This window comes from Charadrius vociferus, unplaced genomic scaffold (genome assembly GCF_000708025.1).
Source record: "Charadrius vociferus isolate BGI_N301 unplaced genomic scaffold, ASM70802v2 scaffold760, whole genome shotgun sequence".
Lineage (NCBI taxonomy): Eukaryota > Metazoa > Chordata > Aves > Charadriiformes > Charadriidae > Charadrius > Charadrius vociferus.
Genome location: NW_009647322.1, coordinates 633,874 through 654,209, shown reverse-complemented (window position 1 = coordinate 654,209; position 20,336 = coordinate 633,874). Strand labels below are relative to the sequence as shown.

The 20,336-nt window shown below is 43.5% G+C and overlaps 1 protein-coding gene across 1 annotated transcript in view; it reads right to left on the bottom strand.

Annotated features, from left to right (window-relative positions):
• AOAH (acyloxyacyl hydrolase (neutrophil)) overlaps positions 1-20,336 on the bottom strand; it is an 85,807-nt gene that overhangs the window by 16,370 nt on the left and 49,101 nt on the right. The window contains exons 13-16 of the mRNA XM_009880071.1: positions 16,348-16,439; positions 13,955-14,037; positions 7,502-7,538; positions 6,391-6,465 (exon numbers count right to left, since the gene is read on the bottom strand). Of these exons, the coding sequence (XP_009878373.1) occupies positions 6,391-6,465; positions 7,502-7,538; positions 13,955-14,037; positions 16,348-16,439 (287 nt within the window). The remainder of the gene's footprint in view (positions 1-6,390; positions 6,466-7,501; positions 7,539-13,954; positions 14,038-16,347; positions 16,440-20,336) is intronic.

Sequence of the window (20,336 nt, the reverse complement as noted above, 5' to 3'; positions counted from 1 at the left end):
CTCAAAGTGAAAAAATTCTTCCTTATATCTAATTCTTTCAGTTTGAAGCCATTCCTCCTTGTCCTATCACTATATGCCCTTGTAAAAAGTCCTTCCCCAGCTCTCCTGTAGGCCCCCTTTAGGTACTGGAAGGTCGCAGTAAGGTCTCCCCAGAGCCTTCTCATCTCCAGACTGAACAACCCCAACGTTAACAAAAAAAATCAAGGCCATCTGAATAAACAATCTTTCAAGAATTAATTCCTCTATTAAATTATTTTTTTCAAGATGATGTGCACAACCTAGAGCACATATTGTAGACTAAACAAGCATTATTAAATGTGAAAATAAATCATAGAATGGTTTAGGTTGAAAGGGACCTTGAAGACCATTGAGTTCCCCCCCCCTGCCATAGGCAGGGACACCTCCCAGTAGACCAGGTTGCTCAAAGCCCCCATCCAGCCTGGCCTTGAACACCTCCAGGGATGGAGCTTCCACAACTTCTCTGGGCAACCTGTTCCAGTGCCTTACCACCCTCAAAGTGAAAAAATTCTTCCTTATATCTAATTCTTTCAGTTTGAAGCCATTCCTCCTTGTCCTATCACTATATGCCCTTGTAAAAAGTCCTTCCCCAGCTCTCCTGTAGGCCCCCTTTAGGTACTGGAAGGTCGCAGTAAGGTCTCCCCAGAGCCTTCTCATCTCCAGACTGAACAACCCCAACTCTCTCAGCCTGTCCTCACAGGAGAGAACATGCTGCTTTCGGTGACTGCAAAGACACTGCCCTTGGTCTACGTATCAAACACCAGTCTCCGACTGACATTCGGCTGAGCTAATGGCGACCTCAAGATAAAAGCATCCATTGCCCTAAGGGGATGTAGGGTGCTGCTGCACCTCATTAAGGGCCTCCATGGTTTGGCTCTGAACAGGGGGAAACGATGCTGCTCCACACACATGGCTTCAGGTTGTGGGATGCCCTAAAGATGGGTGAAAGAAGGGCTTCTTTCCCCATAGGTTGCTGCAGGTAGCTTACATTCAACAAGGTCTTTGACTATGCAAGGTAGAAATAGCTACGGTAGCTTTGTCTCACGTGTGTTGTACGCCTCTCACTAAAGCTCTGCAGGAGGACAGGAAAGTAGCGAGGGGTCTGGAGGGAGGGGGACTGGAGGGAGGAGGAGGAGGATGGAAGGAGGACATATTTAGGATAAAATAGTCCTCAGAGATGTTCATTAGGGTACGGGAGCTGTGTCAGTGTCCCACTTAGACCAAACGCCCATGTTTTGTGGCTCACTGGTAGGCCTGAACATCTTCAAGCCGGAGTCCCATGCTCAGGTTCATCCTTCCTCTCTTGCATTTAGCTGTAAATGCTGCAGGGCAAGGAAAATTAAAATCCTGAAGTTGAAATAAATTTCAACTTATATAAGAAAAACAAACAAGCAAACCACCCCAGGCTGCCTGGAGAACACTGCTCTAGTTATGTTATTAAAAGAACCACTTTATTACAGAAAAAGCGCTCACCGGCTCTCCCCCGAGAGCTATCACCACATTCTCATGGTGCACGTGTCTCTAACGGGGTCTATGAGCAAGTGGGTGAATGCTGCTCCAATGAGCCTGTCCCATCCTGCCAAGAGAGGATACACAGGTCTCTGGCACGGAGGAGACCCCAGGTCCACAGGGCCCCGCTCTGGCAACACCTGGGAGACAGCTCTGGGGAAAAGCCTCCTGTTGTCCGGAGATGTCCCATTCCCCTGTCTCGGACTGAAGAATCAGGGGGAGGGAAAGAAGGACATCATTGAGAGTTTCCACAAACGCTAGGCAGCTCCAGGGTGGCCTGGGCCCCCTTGGAGCATGTGGAGCAGAGCATGTAAATCTGTGTCGCCTTTTTTGAATTGGGAAAGACAATAAAGACAGACGTTTGCAACATAAGCTCTTGAAAGAGCCCCCAGAAAGAGCAGCAAGAGCATCATAGCTGGAATTTGGAGCACATCAAAGTGTATGGCCACACACAGCATGGACCATGCACCTTGGGAAGCAGACTCTTTTGATAGCTTTTGTCCTGCCTTGGTGGTGCAGCTCAGCTGGACCAAGGCTTTCACCCGCTGAGGAGCTAATCCCATTGCTCAAGAAGACAGACAGGGGATGTCCTTCCAAGTAGGGCATAAGGTTGCACTAACGTCCATCCTTATTGTTTTAGGGGTTCACACATTTTCCCCTTGTAGGCCTGTAGGGAAGCACTCGGTTTAGCAGACAGGAGGCTCCATCCAGGTCCTTTCCTTGGGAAGGTCCTTTAACCTCTTTCATGGCTTCCCAGGGGTAAGGGGGGTAACATCCCACTGATGCTTGCAGTGCCGAGTTAGCTGCTGGGGAATCAGGTAGGATTTCTTGTCAGTGAACACCGTAGAAGCAGGAGCTTTCAAAAGCGTTGTTATTCTGTCTTGAGGCTTTAGAAATGTTTGTGCTCAGGGGGGAAGCGAGGAGGGAGGAGCTGGTGCTGAGTCCCGTGTGAGAGAACCACGTTTCCTAGCAAGGATTTGGAATTCTTCAGTGGGCTGCATTTTGCACACAAAATAATAATTAGACAAGTTCCCCAGGCCCAGAAATTTATCTTAATGCAGTATGCGCTGCTGAAGCGTTTGAGACTTTCTGGTTAGGGAGAACTGAAAAACAGCATTAAGATTCAGGCTTATCCTTGTCACAGCCACCCAAGCAAGGTACTTTTGAGATAAGACTGTGGTTTTGCCCTTAAATTACTTCATTTCGCCTACAGGTGTTGCAGCACTTGATTTCAAAATACTGCGCTGATGTAAGGCCTCTACCACAAGTAAACACGTCAGTGCGAGCTGAAATTAATATGACATTCATAACTCCACTTTCTCTTGTCATCCTCCGCTGAAGTCATGCGGATATTTCAGAGCATTTCTTCACATTTCCTTTCCGTGCCAGGCTATGCAATTAAAACCGACCGAGAAGCAAGCCAGCTCTCAGGCATATTCCTTTTGGGCTCTGCCATAAGGACTTCAAGGTGCCTGGGTGAGCCCTGGGGTCTGTTGTGGTACCCTCACACTGTCCCCCTGGGAGGCAGAAGCCAGTGACAGCCTCTGCCCACCTGGCATACCTGAAAGCTGATGTTGGCCATGGACCATAGCAAGCAGACAGTAATGTTAGGATTCTTGCTCTTGGATCTGGGTATTTTAGGGACCACTCACTCCCTGTCCCGCTGCAATACACAGTAATATCCTTGGATGTGCACACAGCTCCCGGATGTCCTAACACCCCGGGTACCCTAACTGTGCACGTGTATAGCATAGAGGGACCAGACAGCATTGTGCAATCTGTGCGAAGCTTTTCCAGATCTCCTCTGCCACGGAGACCTCCTCCAGTGCCTTATAACAGGGTTTGGCATTAGTCTAAACACGGCTCTCCACCCTCCTTCTGCACGGGGTTCGTGGGTTTGGCCTGCCATGTCCTGCAGTAATCCACCCCTTCCCATAACCCCAACCCAAATAAACATCCCCCCAGCCCATGTTTCGGACACACATCTGCTTTCCAGCTGCATGCTGTTACATGCCCAGGGTTTGGGCCACTGGCAGATGAGTCCAGTGGGTGAGCGGGCCCACCACACGCCACACGCACCTACATGAAGAACCAGACCCACAGCTCGCTGCAGAGGGGTGGCACTCCCAGGGCATAAGGGCCAGCAGTGCCGCATGCTCACATACTATTTTTAAGGGTGGAGAGGTGCAGCAGTGCTCTGGGGATGGTGGCCTTGCAATAAGAGAGCGTTACACGCTCTCTGGTGCCAGTGCTGCTTTGTACAAGTTCCTGTCCCGGTGGCTGGCTGCTCACCCCGCTTTGCCGCTGTCACCTTTCTGTCTGGTGCAGACGCCATAGCTGCAAAACTGGGAAAGAGAGGCTGGAGAAATGGTGCCTTACCCCAAATGCAATTAATACGTGCAATAATTGTACAGCTTTTGAAACTGCTGGTGCTCATTATCTTCTTGTCTGATTTTTTTTTTTTTCTGTTGTTCCAGGTCTGTGTGTCCCACATTTACACCTCAGTGGGCTGAGAGATACCATTGCCATCTGTCTTTATTTTTCTAACCCCCCCTGTTTGGACACCACAGTGTGGAGACTACTGGGAACGTGTAACTCAGGCTGCCAATTTCATTATCTTTCTCCTCTACAAACATCCATATTACTCATTGCCCTGCTCTTCGCATGGGGTGAATTACTGGCATTTTAACAATGCTTTGGCTAAGAGCTGTGTCTCCGGTGTGCTCACCACACTGCTTTCTTTTGAAGGTAAAATACAGGATAAGGCCAGCAAGGCTCTATTACAGCAGTTTAAAGCTATCCTTGAAGAGGTTTTTGTTTGTCAAGCCCTAGGTTTGAAGTCAAGCCCATTGGATGCTCCGCATCCTCCATAACCTCTGTGGGTACCTCAGAGCCAGGGCAGCTACACAGAGTGACCGGACACTGAAAAAAATCTCTCTTTGCTATACATCCCACTCGATGGAAACAGCGTGTTGCTACAGAAGCTGCAGCATCTTTCCTTGCTGGAGTCACAGGGATCACTGCAGCCTGATAGCCTCTTTTGATGCTGTAAATGTTTTGGAAGAAAACAGACAGCAGAGAGAATTTGAGCAGACAAAAATGTCTCTGCCAGGTAATGGATGCTGGGATAAAAAGAGTTTCAAGTAATAAATACTGTTTTGGAACAGAGAAATGGACAAGGCAAGGCCAAAATGGTTTAAATTTGTGGAAAATTTCTTTTTACTTCAGGCAAAGAATAGAAAGCAGTGTTAGAGACAGGGGAAGTGAAAGGAATAACCTGCAGAATGAGAAATAAAACAAAGGAAAAAGAGGTGCTTTTAGCAAAGCCAGTGAAACAGCAGAACTGAAATACGTACACGACAGAGCCTGGGGCAAGCCTGGGAGAAGACACCTCAAAAGTCTCTGCAGCAGGAGCCACAGACTTCAGTGAAGGTGCTATGTGGGGGCACTCACCATCCTGGGGATGGTTGTAATGATATCTCCATAAGCTTCTTAAGAAACAGATGCCCAGGACAGACTTGTCAGCAAGTAGCAGGACTTGCTGTCACTGCTTTTCCCACTCAGTCGAAGGGTGGTGGCATTACTTTTGAGGATTCGTGCGTCCTTCCCATAACAGGAGGGTGGTGCTGAGGGCAGATTTGGCAGTTCTGGGCAGGGGCACAAGAGAAAGCATGAGCACCAGAGGGAGATGCCAAGGGATGTTATTTCCGCATGTTGCCTGCAGATGGACCTAAAAGGTGGCCCCTGTTGTCCCACTTCTGCCCTGGCTGAGGGCTGCGGCAGGGAAAGCCCTGCTTGGCCTTTGGCCATCCCTGTCTGGAGCACAACACCCGACATGCAAAGCTTCAACCCAAGCACTTGCTGTCAAGCCAAGTTTTAGGGTACCAAACCCAAGATATTTTAATGGCAATGTCTGACAGCCTGCAAAATAGCTCCCGCTTCATTATACAACCTGCTTTTCAAAAGCTTCAGAAGGGGACTTAGCTGAGCGTGTGTCATTTATTAAGACGACTGTTTTGAAAGTCTCAGGATAATTCAGATTTCTTTCTTCCTTCTACTTAAAAGAATATCTGAAGATTCATCATGGTGAAAATAATGTTACACTAACAACAGCACTTGGACCACCTGCAAAACCAAACCTGCAGTATGGATGTGCTGTGCATTGGCCCCGGTTGCAAGGTGTTTTCAGCCTTCCCAATACAGGGAGGAAGGGAAGCATCCAACTAGTGACCTCTTGGCGTCCCTGCGAGCATTGCTAATGGATAATGCCAGAACTATTAGTTTTGAAAGCTTCAGTTTGTTCTCCTGCTGAGCTTATGACGCGAGTAAAGCCAGAAAGACAAAACACCTCTTCAGGAGAGCACAGCAAAGACTGCAGGCAGTGTGCAGCAGAGGCAGGGTGAAAATAGACCTCGACAGGGGACTACATTGTCATACTTCAGAAAAAGTAAAGCAGTCATCCTCTCCCTCCTGACAGGAGGTGACACACTGGGTAAGACGGATATACATGCTTTTAAAATCTCCCCCCCCCCCCCCCCCTTTGTTGTTATACTTCATTTCATAGGCTAAGTTAGAAATCTACTTCAGACATGCTGTTGGTCACTTTATCACTTGGAAAAGAAAGAAAGACAAGCTCCAAACAAGGACTGATAGGTGGCTATGAGAAATACAGGTAAGGCTGTATTTGAAAATACCAGTATTTTCAGCAGAAAAAAAAAAAAAAATAAACATGGACCAATAGTGCAGAAAAATGCCATTGCAGGAAAGTGCAAAGCAATGAGACATAAATGTCCAAGCAGACAGCAGTACTCTAAGGAAGTCAAATTTATGATACTATAAAAGTTAATTCGGTTTACACCTTACCCATTGCAGACATCATTCCCAATTGTAGCGTAGATGACTATGGCTGGATTGTCCAACAGCTGGTTTCTGGCCAAGCTAAAAGATAAATACACAGCTGTATTAATGGGGAGATATGTTCTCAGTGTCTAAATCACACACCATGCTTGTATGAGACCACATTTGAAATTAGCTTGTTTAGATTTGGCCGATGCTCAGATCAGTACTCTTCTACGTTTGGGAGGGGGTTTTTGTTGTTGGTTTTTTTCCCCCTATAGTTTTATATTTCAGTAAAGTTTCTTAAATACAGTTTTTTTCACTTCTCCCTTTTGCCCCTCATGGACTTGTCACTTTCTCTGTTTTTCCTGCTGGCTTTCTATCTTCTTTGTATTATTCAGAATCCAAATCAAGTAGTTTCATTTCAGGGCAAAGACATAAATCAAGATGGGAAGTTTTTAATCAGAAATGGGAGAAGAAGACTATGTTTGGCTGACAACTAAGTTTATGTGTAGGATTGGCCTCAAGATCAGATCAGGATGTGATGTGAAGTTCAGTGCTAGAAGGCAAGGATTCATTACTATTTTTTTCTGGAGGAGAGAACAATAAATCCCTTGGGATGTGAACTATACCAGCATCAAGCAAACTAAATCAAACCCGACTGCCCCACAGCCCACCCAAATTCATCTGAAAAGGAGAGATGCTGGCTCTCGCTATTCAGTAGCTGCTCAGTCATATCCATACAGAGATAACACAGTGGATCTGCCCGTGTCTGTCTACACTGCTACAAATCAGGAGTAATGCAGTTAGGGGGACACAAAGCACAGATTTAGAGAAAGGCTTAGTATCTTCCCTAAAATAAATGGAAATGCTCTGTTGGCTTAACTGGGCCAAGATCACGGCCCTGGAGACAGTGACAGCCACACTTTAAAACAATTTTTCTTCTGTTGATGGAAGTTTATACCAGAGAAGAAACAGACAGCACTTCAGAGCACAGTAGCCAAGGGAAGCTGTGCTTTTTAGGACACTTGTGAATACTACATTCCTTACAGTGCTTTGCTTGTTTCTTTTGAAGAAGTAGGACTCCAGCAACACTTCCATATCCCCAGTCAACATTCGAATCCCATTAAGCACTCACCTTTTTATTAAATAGAGGAGGTTTCCTGAAGAACCACCTGATCACATGTAGAGGGAATAAGAGAAATAGTACAACATCGTTAGACTGACAAACAAAATGAAGTGCAAACCCCAGCTTCATTGCGTATTTCCAAGAATGTGGAAGCATTAAAGATAAAAATGGAACAAGTCATCTCTGTAACCTTTTTGGGTGCCGGCATTAGGAAGTAAAGCTCCACCCAGGGACCTGCTGCCTCTTGCCCGAGTCCCACAGTTCAGACTGTAGAAAATCAAATACTTTTAACTGCTGGGTTGTTTGGATCTGGCTTTTAATCCAGATCTGGCAGCTTCTTCCCATCTGTTGAACATAGTAGTCTCTTGTAAACCAGCCAGCCTGACTTGTCAACAGTCGATCTACTTTTAACTTTCCCTATAAATTGCAAAGGGAACTGTTCTCACTCTTCTGAGAGAGTAAGCGTCTCACAGCTATACCACATTGGGACTGATTCAGGTCCTAAACATAGACACCAAGTGCCATTTTTGACATCCCAGAGTATCCAAGACACCTGCAGCAGAGCTGGCAGATACAACACAGGATGCGTGAGAGATTGTGCACTTCTGGAGAGGCAGCTGGAGGCGGGAAAGATACCGTAAAACATCTTAAATAGCACTAGACACCAAAGTTTGGGTGTCTGCATTGCGGTCCCCATGACTGGCAGACTTACGAAAAATAGTATTAGGCCAGCTGCACCCCTCACGAGAAGCTCTGCATTTCAATGGAAATTCACTCAAATAGTTGGATGCAAATCTTTCCTCCTCCAGAAAAAGAGCTAGCTAAACCTAAGCATCTATGAACATCTATAATCATTCATTGTGTCTTGAATGAGAACAGCATTCCCAATTAGGAAAACTTTTATGCCTAAAACTTACTATCAGGCTACACGTATACATCCCAGCTATCCGCAGCACACAAATCAAACTCCGTCACCTGCAGTGCAAGAGTGATACCAAATGAGGAGCCAAAAAGCGCTTTATGCTTTGTTCAAGAACAGACTAGGACTGTGATTACAAGAAGCTCACCTCACAGCAACGTACAGAAACATAAACTTCAGAGAAGCAGGCCCTACAGGTTGCACTTGCTTTTATTTTGCAGTATTTTCACTCTCTCTCCTCTTTTTTTGCTTCTTCTCCTCTTGCGTTACACTCCCTCTGTTCTTCGCTCAGCTCTTCCCTGGTCTCTCTCTCTTCTCCTCTTTTCTGCATTGTGCCTCTGAAGTTTGCTTTGAGGAGCAAATCCTGTCCTCCCCGCAGCTCGTGAGGGGAAACTTGTGGACAGAACATCATTAAATCCTTGCTGGATTGGTACAGGGGAAAGATCTAAGAGACAAACCCCTAAGGTAGCAATAATACACTTTGCATTTTAATAGTGGTGCCTTTGTTATTATCACTCACAGTGATGCCGACTACATATATCAAGGAACCCTTTATGTTTTAAATAATCCAGTTCTTCCAAGCTAAAAATGAATATATCTATCTACTGCTTCTCTCCTGAGGGTTGCTAGTCCATTCAAAATCCAGCCCTTATGTCGTGAAGCTCTTTTCAGCAGAATAAGAGCCCCACAAAGTCCTTAGAAAATACGGCTTGGAACAAAACTACCGCCAGTTGATTATTTTTTTTTCTGTTTAATAGCCCTTCTTTCAGCTAGAGTTCAACACCCCTCTGTTAAGCTATTCTGCCACATGGCTCCCTGGACTGGGGTTGCAGTTCCAGCACAAATAAGCTATTGGGATCACTAGACATTAAAATTGTATTTACAAAAAAGTAAGAAGCTGTTCTTGGGTATGTATTACCTCCACAAGCGTAGGTAGTTATAAGCAGCTCTGCGGAAAGCATTACCACGTTTACAAATCAAGTAAAAACATCAAGAAAATGAAGGGTTTTTTTAGAGAACTGTTTTCATGGGTAAATTGAGTTTTCAAGGAAGTTTTCGTGATACAGGGCGCACTCTGTGATTAGAACAGAGGAGAGAGAAAAAGAGATGAGGCACAGCAGTTACCCTTACACTGTTGAATGTCCTGGCAGCTATTCCTGGATCTCTCCTGCCCCCCTCTCTGTTACTTTCCAAACGTTCTCAGACTGGTGGGGTTTTGGTTGAGGAGTCAGTGCTGGGTTTCCTTGTGCTTGTGAGCAACCCTAAATTTCATAAACCTTGGAATACTTGAGCTGCACTTCTTGTTTTTCTTGCTCTGAGACCTTGTGTGGCTGACACAGAGCAGCACTAATGTGCACGGAGAGAGCCTGAGTCCAGATAGCACCAGAAGTGCTGTGTGGACAAGAATGGCTTATTGACTTCTAATTTTTTGCTCCCTTATGCTGCAAAAGTAATTGGAAATGTGACGGTGCAAAGAAAAAAGCCTCTGGTTTTCCCCAAATGAACTCCAGGGGGACTAGAATTTCCAAGACAGACAAAAAAATGTTATTATTTCTTAACTGATTTTGAAGCCAATGTGGGATATCTGGTGCTTGACGGCTCAGTGAGCCACAGCATGTGTTAACAAGGCCTAATTTTTCTGGTCAAAGACAAGAATCCCAAAGAGACAGATCAGACTACAAATGGCAAAGGAATATAAAATACCTGTGTTTTGAAATAGTATACGTCATCCAAGTATCTCATGCAAAACATAGATGACAATCACAAAACTGTTTAAACTGTTTTCTAATTATCTAGAAGTTTGGAGGGTATTCACTTTCCCTGTGTTTATCTAACAATTTTTTGGAATATTTTAGCAACTGATTTTACTATCACAATACTTCTATCAAAACAAGGGATCTTTAACATTTAGAACATTGGAGAACATTTAGAAGACCTTTCTAACTCCACACCTGAGCATTCATGCCCAACCATCATAGCTGAGGATCTCACTCAACCAGTCAAAAACCAGAAATAGCACATGGTCTACAAACCTGTGTGAAGCTGCTGTAAAGTAAGACACTGTCCTGGTTTGAGCGTCATGGGACTAATTTATCTTTCAGTAATTTTACTTTGCAGTAGAGTGTCTTCTAATGCTTGGGAAAACTGCACTTTTAGAAGACTCCAGTGTCTGAATTTGTGAAAATATTTACTTTATAGCCAGCTATGGTGTGTGGGTTTCAAGGTCTCGTGTTTTCAATCTCACCAGGTGCAGGGATGAGGAGGAGCGAGACCCGGGCACTTGACCCAAGCTGGCCAACGGGATTATTTTATACCATGAATGTCACAGTCAATATACATTAGAAAGTTTGCTGCAAAGTTCTCTCTCTCCCTTGATGGTGGTGACACAGAGAACTTCTTGCCCTGGTGTCGGACCCCTGAGCCCTTCCATTCTTCCTGAAGCTGTAGTGCTCACAGTGTCGGACATTTGCTGTCCCTTGCTGGGAGTGCACAGCTTCCTACTGATAGAATTGGCTGAGTATAATCCTCGTATATTTTATATTGGTTTCGGGATCAATACTGCTTCTTTAGTATTATTAATGTTAATTATTTAGCCTTATTCTATTAAATGTTTATATTTCACCCTCGTGTTTCCTTGTTTTTCCACAATTCCCTTTCCTGGGTGGGGAGGGGTCATCTGGTGACAGAATAACGGTCTAAACAACAATAAACTGTTGTGGGTTCCTCAAACCATAACAGACACCAAAACCACGTTGAAAACAGTGAAACAATCAAAACTATCTGTTGAAAACTATTCAGCAAGCCACTTGGATGGAAAACATTGATTAGGACTGTGAGCTGCTTGTTGTGCAACCACAAGCTGAAAGCAGTAACGGTGGCAGAGAACAGGTGTCTAACAAATTATTAACCTATATCTCATGTACCAAGCCTCTTGGGGGTACCCAGTGCGCAAAGTTGGTCACCCAAAATGAATGTCAGCAATTCTGAGGTGACTACATTCACGGGCCATGGGTAATGTACACAGATTGCTGAGGGGCACCTTCCCTGGCCCTGGCTGAGCACCCTACCCCGCAGCCAGCCGCAGAGGAGGGAAGGGTCCACCTACTCCAGGGGATAATGGGAATTTTTAAGAAAAGGAAGGCTGAAATCCCACCAGCACGGCGGTCAGGGAAGCCTTCCTCCATGGTGAAGATGCATGTCCCAGGAAGGGCCATGGAGGAAAGTGCCTCCATGCTGGGCTCTGATACAGCGCTGGTGCTTCGGTAGTGGACTGGAGACGAGCACTGCTCTCGGTGCCCAGCTTGGCTCGCCACCCCTGGGGTCTGGTCCTCAGCTGCATATCTCCTCCATCAGATCTGTGTCTCTAGCATCTCTTCCTCTCATTGCATATACATGGGGCTGTGAAGCATCATTTTCAGAAGAAGTTTAAGTTGTCCCAAGTGGGGCTAGGTCAGGTTGGTGGACAGCTTTTTGCTTTACTGACACCGAGAGGGGCCATTTAAATTCTCCTATTTGGGGAAACTATTATGCCAATTGAGGTAATAAAAGCGAACCTTTACAATGCCGTGTCAGCACGATGATTAAGAGAAGATACCAGAAGATACTGAGGGAAGGTATCCTGGGATTTCTCTATGACTTGTAATTTTTCCCTTTTTTTAAATTCCCTTCTCAATTTTCTTCAGTCTTTTGCTCTGACACAGGCTCACCTCCTTTTATATCCTGCAGGTGTCTGTAGTGTAAGTGGAAAGGAGATACATGAAGGGGAGAGAAAAAGGAACGATGCACACAGTGAAATATTTTTTTTTAAAGTCTATGAGGGAATTGGGAAAAAGGAAGAGCAGAAAGTACAACCTCCAGTAATGTAAAGAAAGCAGAACAAGTTAATAGCATATCAGGTACTGAGATTAACTGGATATAAATGAGAAGAACCGTTGACACCTAGTCATCCAGTGACCATCTAGTTTGGCCTTTGTTTTATTCTCTCACAGAAAGCACATCTGGGGGACTGCAATAATGTGAGCCAACAACTCTAGTGCCTTGTGACTTACAGATGAGAAAGTCAGAAGCACCTGACCCATCACACCAAACACATTGTAAAACACTTGAGCAGAAGACCCGAATCCTCAGGAGCACCACATGTGCCACAGGAAGGAGGAAGGTGTATGAGAGGCATTGCCAGTGGCATCGGTGCTGGCACCGGAATGCAATTTTTTTAGAGGAAAATGCCCACCTGAGCCTGGAATTGATCCTTGTATCACACTAACTGTGTGTGTGTGACCTCTTCTGCCTGGTAAGATCTCTGTCTGTCAGAGGTGGGGGGCCGGGGCAGACCCTTTCTGATCCTAAATCTGGCAGGAAATCCCAAGCGTTTAACAAGTTCCTAAGTAGCACTAGAGGCAGCAGTGCTCCTCACTTGCAGCTGACATGACTCATCCGTTGAAGAAGAACATCCTGTAAAGCCAAATTATCTACCCGAGGAGAATAATTTTTCCCAAGCTTCTGCAGCCAGTTTTCTGTAGCATGAAAATTAATTAAATACAATAGAAACACAATGTGATAATCACAGAATAATCAAGTATCTTTTAAACCTGCTGTTGGGGACATCACCTAATCCAGCACACAAAAGCTAACATCATAAACCTTAATTCTTAAGGGAGATGATTATTGTCATCCCTTCATACTACCCCTTTGACAAATTTAAACAAACTCCGTCTGGAAACAACTCAGGGTTTCTTTTATTACACCTACCCTTACCCCTCCGCCCCCCCACCCCCCCCGTTTTGAGGGGTACTCTAGGTTTTCACTCCTTGATTGTGACCTTTTTTTAAATTTCGCCTCCAAACAGAAGTAGGATTAATGAAAACACATGTTCTTGTTCTAGAACTATCCTTCAGTTTAAACCATTCTTCCCACTCTGTGTTGTTTATGCCTCAGAAGGATTCAAAACCGTAATCCTTTTTCATTTTTGCTTTGCTCAATTGCCAAGATGTCTTAACACCCCTTCAGAAGTCTCCATTGCCCTAATCTGCCCCAAAGCCTTTCCCTGTAGCTATTCCAACCAAAGTTGGTCCTCCCTAGGCAAAAGGGACCGAATTCTGGCTTATGTGAGGAAGGACTGTCTCCTGTGCTACTGTGGGGTTCAGTGTAGGGCTGTGCAAGCAAGCGGGGACCATGCCACAGCCTCTGGAGGAGATGGAGAGCAGACCTTTTAGCTCCATCACCACCAGTGACATCCCTCTAAATCCCTGCTTTTGGCCATGGGCAACCCCTCCCTGCCCTGAGTTACAGTGGGGTACACTGGTTTTTAGCCCAGTGGAAATTCTTATTCAGTGCATGGGTGGAAGTGATCAAGCCACACACCTCCCTGCTCAGAGCCACAAGAAAAGATGCTGAGTTAAATAAGTGCTGTTCTCTGTTTTTCCATAAGAAATGTGTGCAATTAGGAAGGGGTTTCTCTTTGTTTCTGAAAGATGTTTATTAATCCAGCATCAAGTATCAGACTAGAAAGGTTGGAAAAAAAAAAGTGAAAAAACTTAACATACCATTTTGGGAAATGTTCTGTAAGTCTCTATGATTACAGCGATTTCTCCTGCGTAAACGTAGATACAGAGAGTCTGTCCAGCCTCTGAAATAAATTGAGAAAATGTGAGCTGCTAAACTCATGCGATACTGATGAAAACACAGCTGATATTAAAAATGGAGTATGTTTTCATCTCTGAACTCTGTGCCCCAGTTATATATATTTTTTTCTTTCACCATCTCTTTTTTTTTTTTGTGGTCATAAATCTTTTTCACCTTGAACAGAGTGGCCTAAAACGGAAGCCAAGATAGTCTCCCAGAAACTGTATATAGATGGAGTTCCTTTGAAATAGTTCCATGCAGGATGCTTTTATCCTGGTCTTTCGGATAAGGTGTTTAAAAACCTTTTTGTTATACATCATTTATCAAAACAATCCTGTTGATTGCTCACTAATTGACTTTTCAATTGGTTGTTATGGAACAGTAAATAAAAGAGAAGAAATATTGGCAGGGCATTCATTTCCCAGTGCCATAAATCTGGGACAGAGTGATCTGAAAACAGGTTAGGCTTGACTGTGATTAGTTCTCTCCTTTACTTTGCACTGTTGAGAAAAATGAAAAGGCAGATGAAAAGAACAACAGCCCAGAGGGAAGCTGGTGAGAAGACCACGCTCCCAGCCACGAGTACATGGTCATCTCTACCAGGGCTGCTGGTTTTGTGTTTGAACTTAGACGCCAAAGGAAACAGATAAATACCGTGGCTTAAGAACAGCAAACTTGGATGAATGCGGAGAAACAGAAGACAATGATAAGTTTTGAAACCAGCAATAAAAGGTAACTACCTACATAGAAACACATGATAACATCAACCAGTCACCATGCAATGGGATACACAAGAAAAGCTCAAGCTTTTTGGTTCTCAGCACAGCAGGTGGGCGGACGTGGAGCAGCAAATAGACCTTCTTGGTCAGAGGATATTAGTTAATCAGTAGTGTCCCTGTTCACTCATTAGGGGGTGGGAAAGTTGGGCACAGACCTCCTCAGCTTGTGTCTCTGTTTCTGCAGGCTCAGAGTAAATGGGAGCCTCCCGCTGCGCATTGCCTACAGTCTCCACCACACTGTGGTATGGGATTTTGAGCTACTTCTCTTAAAAATGCCTTGAAGTCCCAAACAGTCCTTCTTTTTTTTTTTTTTTTTTTTTCCCCAGAACATGGAAGAGATTAAAAAACTGAACAGTGAACCAAGGCCCATCGCTGACAACTTCGGAGTCAATACTAAGCTTTGATCACTTGCGAGCTTCAGATTCTTTGGAGCCCAGTTAAATACTGTGTATTGAGTAGATGGACGTTGTAATAGATTTTTAAAGGTCGGTTTTGCTGCTGAGTCTGAAAGAGGAGGCTGCATAGATCTTCTCTGTTGACTTATTAAGCATACACTGTGTGAATGTAGCTGAGGCCGGAAGCCTGGTTATTGCATAGGGAGGAAAAATAAAGTGAAAAGTACAAGTCTATGGTACATCAGACATTTTTCCTGGAAAATAATATATTCTGCCAACTTTTTAATTCTGTTGGTAGAGAGCCTCTTTAGGCTTGACTCATGCTTAATTTGGTATTTCACTGTATTCATGACCTATCTGAGACATATAAATACAAATTATATGAAACTCAGGCCAGACTGTTGATAATTGTATCCTTCAGTTCTGGCAGGAGTCAAGGGCCTCTTAATGCTGGCCAGAAAGATGATTAACAAAATTTTGAATTTTTTTTTTAACTTCACAGTTAAAACTGCAGCCATTTCAAGGTGTTTTCTTCATGTTTGGACTTTATTTTCCTTCCCTTCCAGCAGAGACTCCTTTTTTTTCCATCTATCCCTGCATCGTTTCCCATCCACATGAGCCAATGTAACACAGCTAATTAGGTCACAGGTGCTTCAAAATTCTTCTTTTGCTACTTCCCTCTAAATGTGAAAAAAAAAATAAAGGGGGGGAAGAAAGATTCTCCAAAAAAGGCCACACTGTGAAATAACCCTGGGGTTACCATTTATTCCACTGTTTCAGTAGCAAAAAGGAAACAGGAGAAAGCGGGAAAGAGGAAAAAAAACCAACAAAAGGAAAATGCTGATTTTTGTTGGTTCCTCCCCTTCTCCCTGCCCCAGAATTTTGAAACAAACAAATCTGTTTTTTTATTTCTTTGATTATTTTTTTCTCCTTCTAAATTACAATTTCCAGCTCTAAAACCTATCCTGAATTTCAGGAAGGCTGGGCTAGAGTATTGTGGGTTGTCTAAAACCCCTAGATCTAGTGTCGATCTTGACAAGCATTTTTATCTTTCCTTTCAAGCACTGTGTATTTTTTCTTGCTGTGCTTCGAGGGACCTTGAGACTTGCTGCGACTTGGCCACCCCACCTGTTGGCTTACCCGATGGTAGAATTCAGAAATCCAGTGATCTCTGAGAACTGGGGCCAGTCAAGCTCATCGGTAAAAGCCATTGGGAGATTAGCAAACGATTTCTGAAAGAGAAATTTTTAAATCAACACAGTTTCACCCTCACAGACAAAAAAAATCCTTTCAGCAAACTCAAGCACTTCTTAGCTGGAATGTTAGCGGGATGGCAGTAAGTGTAACTATAGCTTGAGCAGTAATTATTTACACATATACTTAAAAAGTTGACTGTTGTTAAGACAGGCATATCAAGGGATGGAGGAAGGAAAAGCAGAAGAGATACCTGAATTGCATCTCCTGGCACCCTTTAATTTTGAAAGATACCAAAAATCCTCCTGACATGGAGCACATACAGCAAGTGCAGACCATCAAGGCAGCGGCTGTTTGCTGCAGCATCCATCCTGTCCAAAGGTGGGTCACAGGGAGAGTTGACAACATAGTGTCCCCAGCATATACGGCAGAAGGATAATGTTCATTCCACTTGAAGGTCCCTTGCCCTCTCCAGCAGGATGAACTGTGAGCATCTGACCCCCTAGAAACCTCTGCCTGGTTCTCACTTGAAATTTCTGGCATGGCACTGAAGCAACAGAGTCAGAGAAGCTGCTAAGCACGGCAGGGACCATGGAGAAAAACACATGGTCTGCCATAATCTTCCCATGCAAGTAGACGCAACCTTTACCCTCCTCTGCTTTTGCTGTTATTAGTCCCCATGTTTTCTTAAGCAACTGCCCCTGCGAAAGCCTCTATGCAGATGCAAGCCCTGTTGCACTTTCAAAACACAATGCCCCGTTCGTTTCCACTTTGATTTGTGAATGTGTCAAAAATCACAACGGGCAAGAAAAATGGCCTCGAGAAATTGCACCACCTCAGAAGGACGAGAACGTGGAGTAAATTTTCAGTTTCTCCTAGTCTGTGCTACACTCACAAAGACAAATGCATAAATCCAGCATGCTCATACTGAAAAACAGTTAACGAAAAAGGTAATAACCAAAAGAAGGTCAAAACATAAAATCAGAGAACTTGCAGGCTGGTTTAATCTGTGTAGTTTAGTAGCTTCATTTTCTTTTCAAGCAATTGTGGGGTTTCCTTAAACCCTCACTGCTATAAACAGTGGCTAATTCTTTCTCCAGGAGGGTCAGAGGTAACAGAGGAGCCACAGAAGAGCTAAATCTTGTGGTCCCCACCAAGTCCTCATTCCCAGAAAATTATCATTTAGGTGAATGGGAGCTATGCTTGAGTATACACCTGTGGATTTTGACTGTAAGAGGATGGGGGGAGATGCAGGGAAAAGGGAGGAGAGATGAGAAAAGAGGGGTTGTCAGCGGGAAGAAATCCTGAAGCCAAGCTCTGAGCAGCCCAATGCACAGCAGATGCCACTTTGAAGCGTGTAACAGCACATTTGACCTACTTACAGTACATCTGCATTAGTTACCAAAGTGAAAATGGGTCTGGCTTAATTATCTTTCAGTTGGTCCTCTCCCTCTCTCACATATTTATATGTGTCCTTGTGTGTATCTGTATATACATATATATATAAAAACTATTATTTTTTTAAGACTGGAGGGAACTTCCAAATCTGCCTTCTTCAAATCCGATAGTTTTGTATGCAAACAAGCACTTAATCCAAGGACACAGCTATGAGCAGAAGAGGAGGGGTACAGTATGGCTTGGCCATTTGCAATATTTGCTTCCTTGTAGCTTTGCATTAAAGGTGACAGAAATATATAAAAAACTATAGATACGATCTCTTATAAGTCACAGCATATAATAGTATAAAAAGAGCCCAAAAATTATGAAATATTTTTTAAACAAATCCTTTTATGACCAATTGTCTCATTATTTCCCATTGGCACTCCAAAACAATATTTTCATTGGACAAGTCCCAATAATTCTTAACTAGTTTTCTTTTCCCCTGCAAACTTAGCTTAAATATGAATTAGCCAGAACCTAATTGAGTTGCAAATTGGTTTGGAAAGGAACATTTGAGCCCAGAATTATAGTTGCATTTGAAAACTGTATATACATTTAGCGTTGACACCGTTCCAGCAAAGCACTTAAAGACAGACTTTTGAAGATATTTCAGGACCGAAGGGTGAAGTCGAGTAGTTAATGGAAATTTCAGAAGAATGCTAGACCTTGAACCCTGCAGCGATGTAGTTTGAAAAGCGAGGTCTAACAGACTGCATTTCGCCTAGTCTCAGATGCAAATGTGTCTCACTCTAGAGGTGGATCTATGTTGACTTTTAGTTTAAAAGTCTCCTGACACAGCTTTGTTTAAATACCATTCTCTAGACTATTTTGGCTGAGGAACCATGCTTCAGCCTACGTGCCAGATTTTAGCAGAGAATGGTTAGAAAATTATTCCAGCCTAGCTTCAAATGCCATATTTTACCCTCAAATGCTCTGGATGGGTGTCATTTCGAAGGAGCGTCCTCACCTCCTAGATGGAAGAGGCTGTCCAGGGAGATGGTGGATTTGCCATCCCTGGAGGTGTTTAAAAACAAGGTAGATGTGGTACTTGGGACATGGTTTAGAGGTGGCTTTGTCAGGGTAGGTTAATGGTTGGACTTGATGATCTTAAAGGTCCCTTCCAATCTCAGCAATTCTATGATTCTATGATTCTATGTGTCTTACCTTGAAATACAAGGCAGCCAATGCCACGGCTGATGCTAAATGCACACATGCCAAGCTGCACTTAAATGGGAGAAGGTTCAGGGTTGCTATGGCAAGAAATTTTCAAAATCAGAACACAAAAGGGCATTGGAAACCTAATGCTCACATGAACCTTTAGAAATTCCAGTCCCAGAAATCCTGAAAGCACTGAAGTATCCCTTAATATGAAGGGGAATTGGGTATTTGTTTTTCTACTGACTTTAATGCTGTTCAAATCCTCACAATAGCATTAAGTACCACGGATGACTTTCTTATTCTAAGTATACAAATAAACAATCCTTACAGCTCTTGAGGAAAGCACAGCTTATCTTTTTAAAAAGCACGTATGGCATTTCTATTCTGTAAAGCTGCAAGGGACATAAGTTTGAAATTAGCAAATTTATTACCTTATTTCCCCCAAAATGCAGCATCTTAGTCATCACAATACTATCTGGGAGAAAATTGTCTGCAATTCACTTGATTTAGAGGCGAGCTAGAGAATATTTTTAATAAGATTTTCACAGATCAAACTCCTGTTTTTCCTAGTGGTGCAAAAAAAGATGTCAGTGGGATAAGTGTTCGGGACATCATGAACCCGCATGTAAAGAAATACTAAGTTCTTTTAATAGGAAATGTATAGTATGAAACAGTTATTCTAATGAAACCTAAGAGCCCCTTTAGTTTGTGGGCAAATAGATGTTTACGGGATTACAGATGGGATTTATTTTTCTCTTTATTCAGCATGAAATAGAGATCCAAGAGTTTTAAAATGCATCTTCCCAGAAAGGGTATTATTTTCAGCATATTTATAAATACTGTGCTTTTATCTCCAGATAAAATTGTCTCTAAAATGGGATTTTAAAGTAAGCTTCTATCCCAGACATATAACAGAAAAATGCTGCATTTAGTAGCTAGTTGGTAGTCAATTGTAAGCAGATGGACAGAGCAGCGGGAGCACAATAACCATCGCTAGACACACCAGCGTTTTCAACATTAGCTTTCCGCAAAAAATATCCACCTCAAAAAAAACCCAAAAAACAAAAAACCAACAGTATTTCTTCTGCTTTGCTAAACTTCATAAAGTGCATGCCTACTGTATGACCCTTCATTTTTAGTGTCCGAATTTTTGGGTCAAAGGAATGAACATTCAGCTCAATTCTTGCTGAACCTTTTAAAAGAAGAAAAGCCTGTCAAACCCAAAACCTATTGACAAGCAGAAAGCCAAAATAAAGTTGACTCATCCCCTTCTTACAATCATATAATTCCCTTCCTGTAATTGCACTCTGGGTGTTTGGAGGATTTGCTGGAGTGAT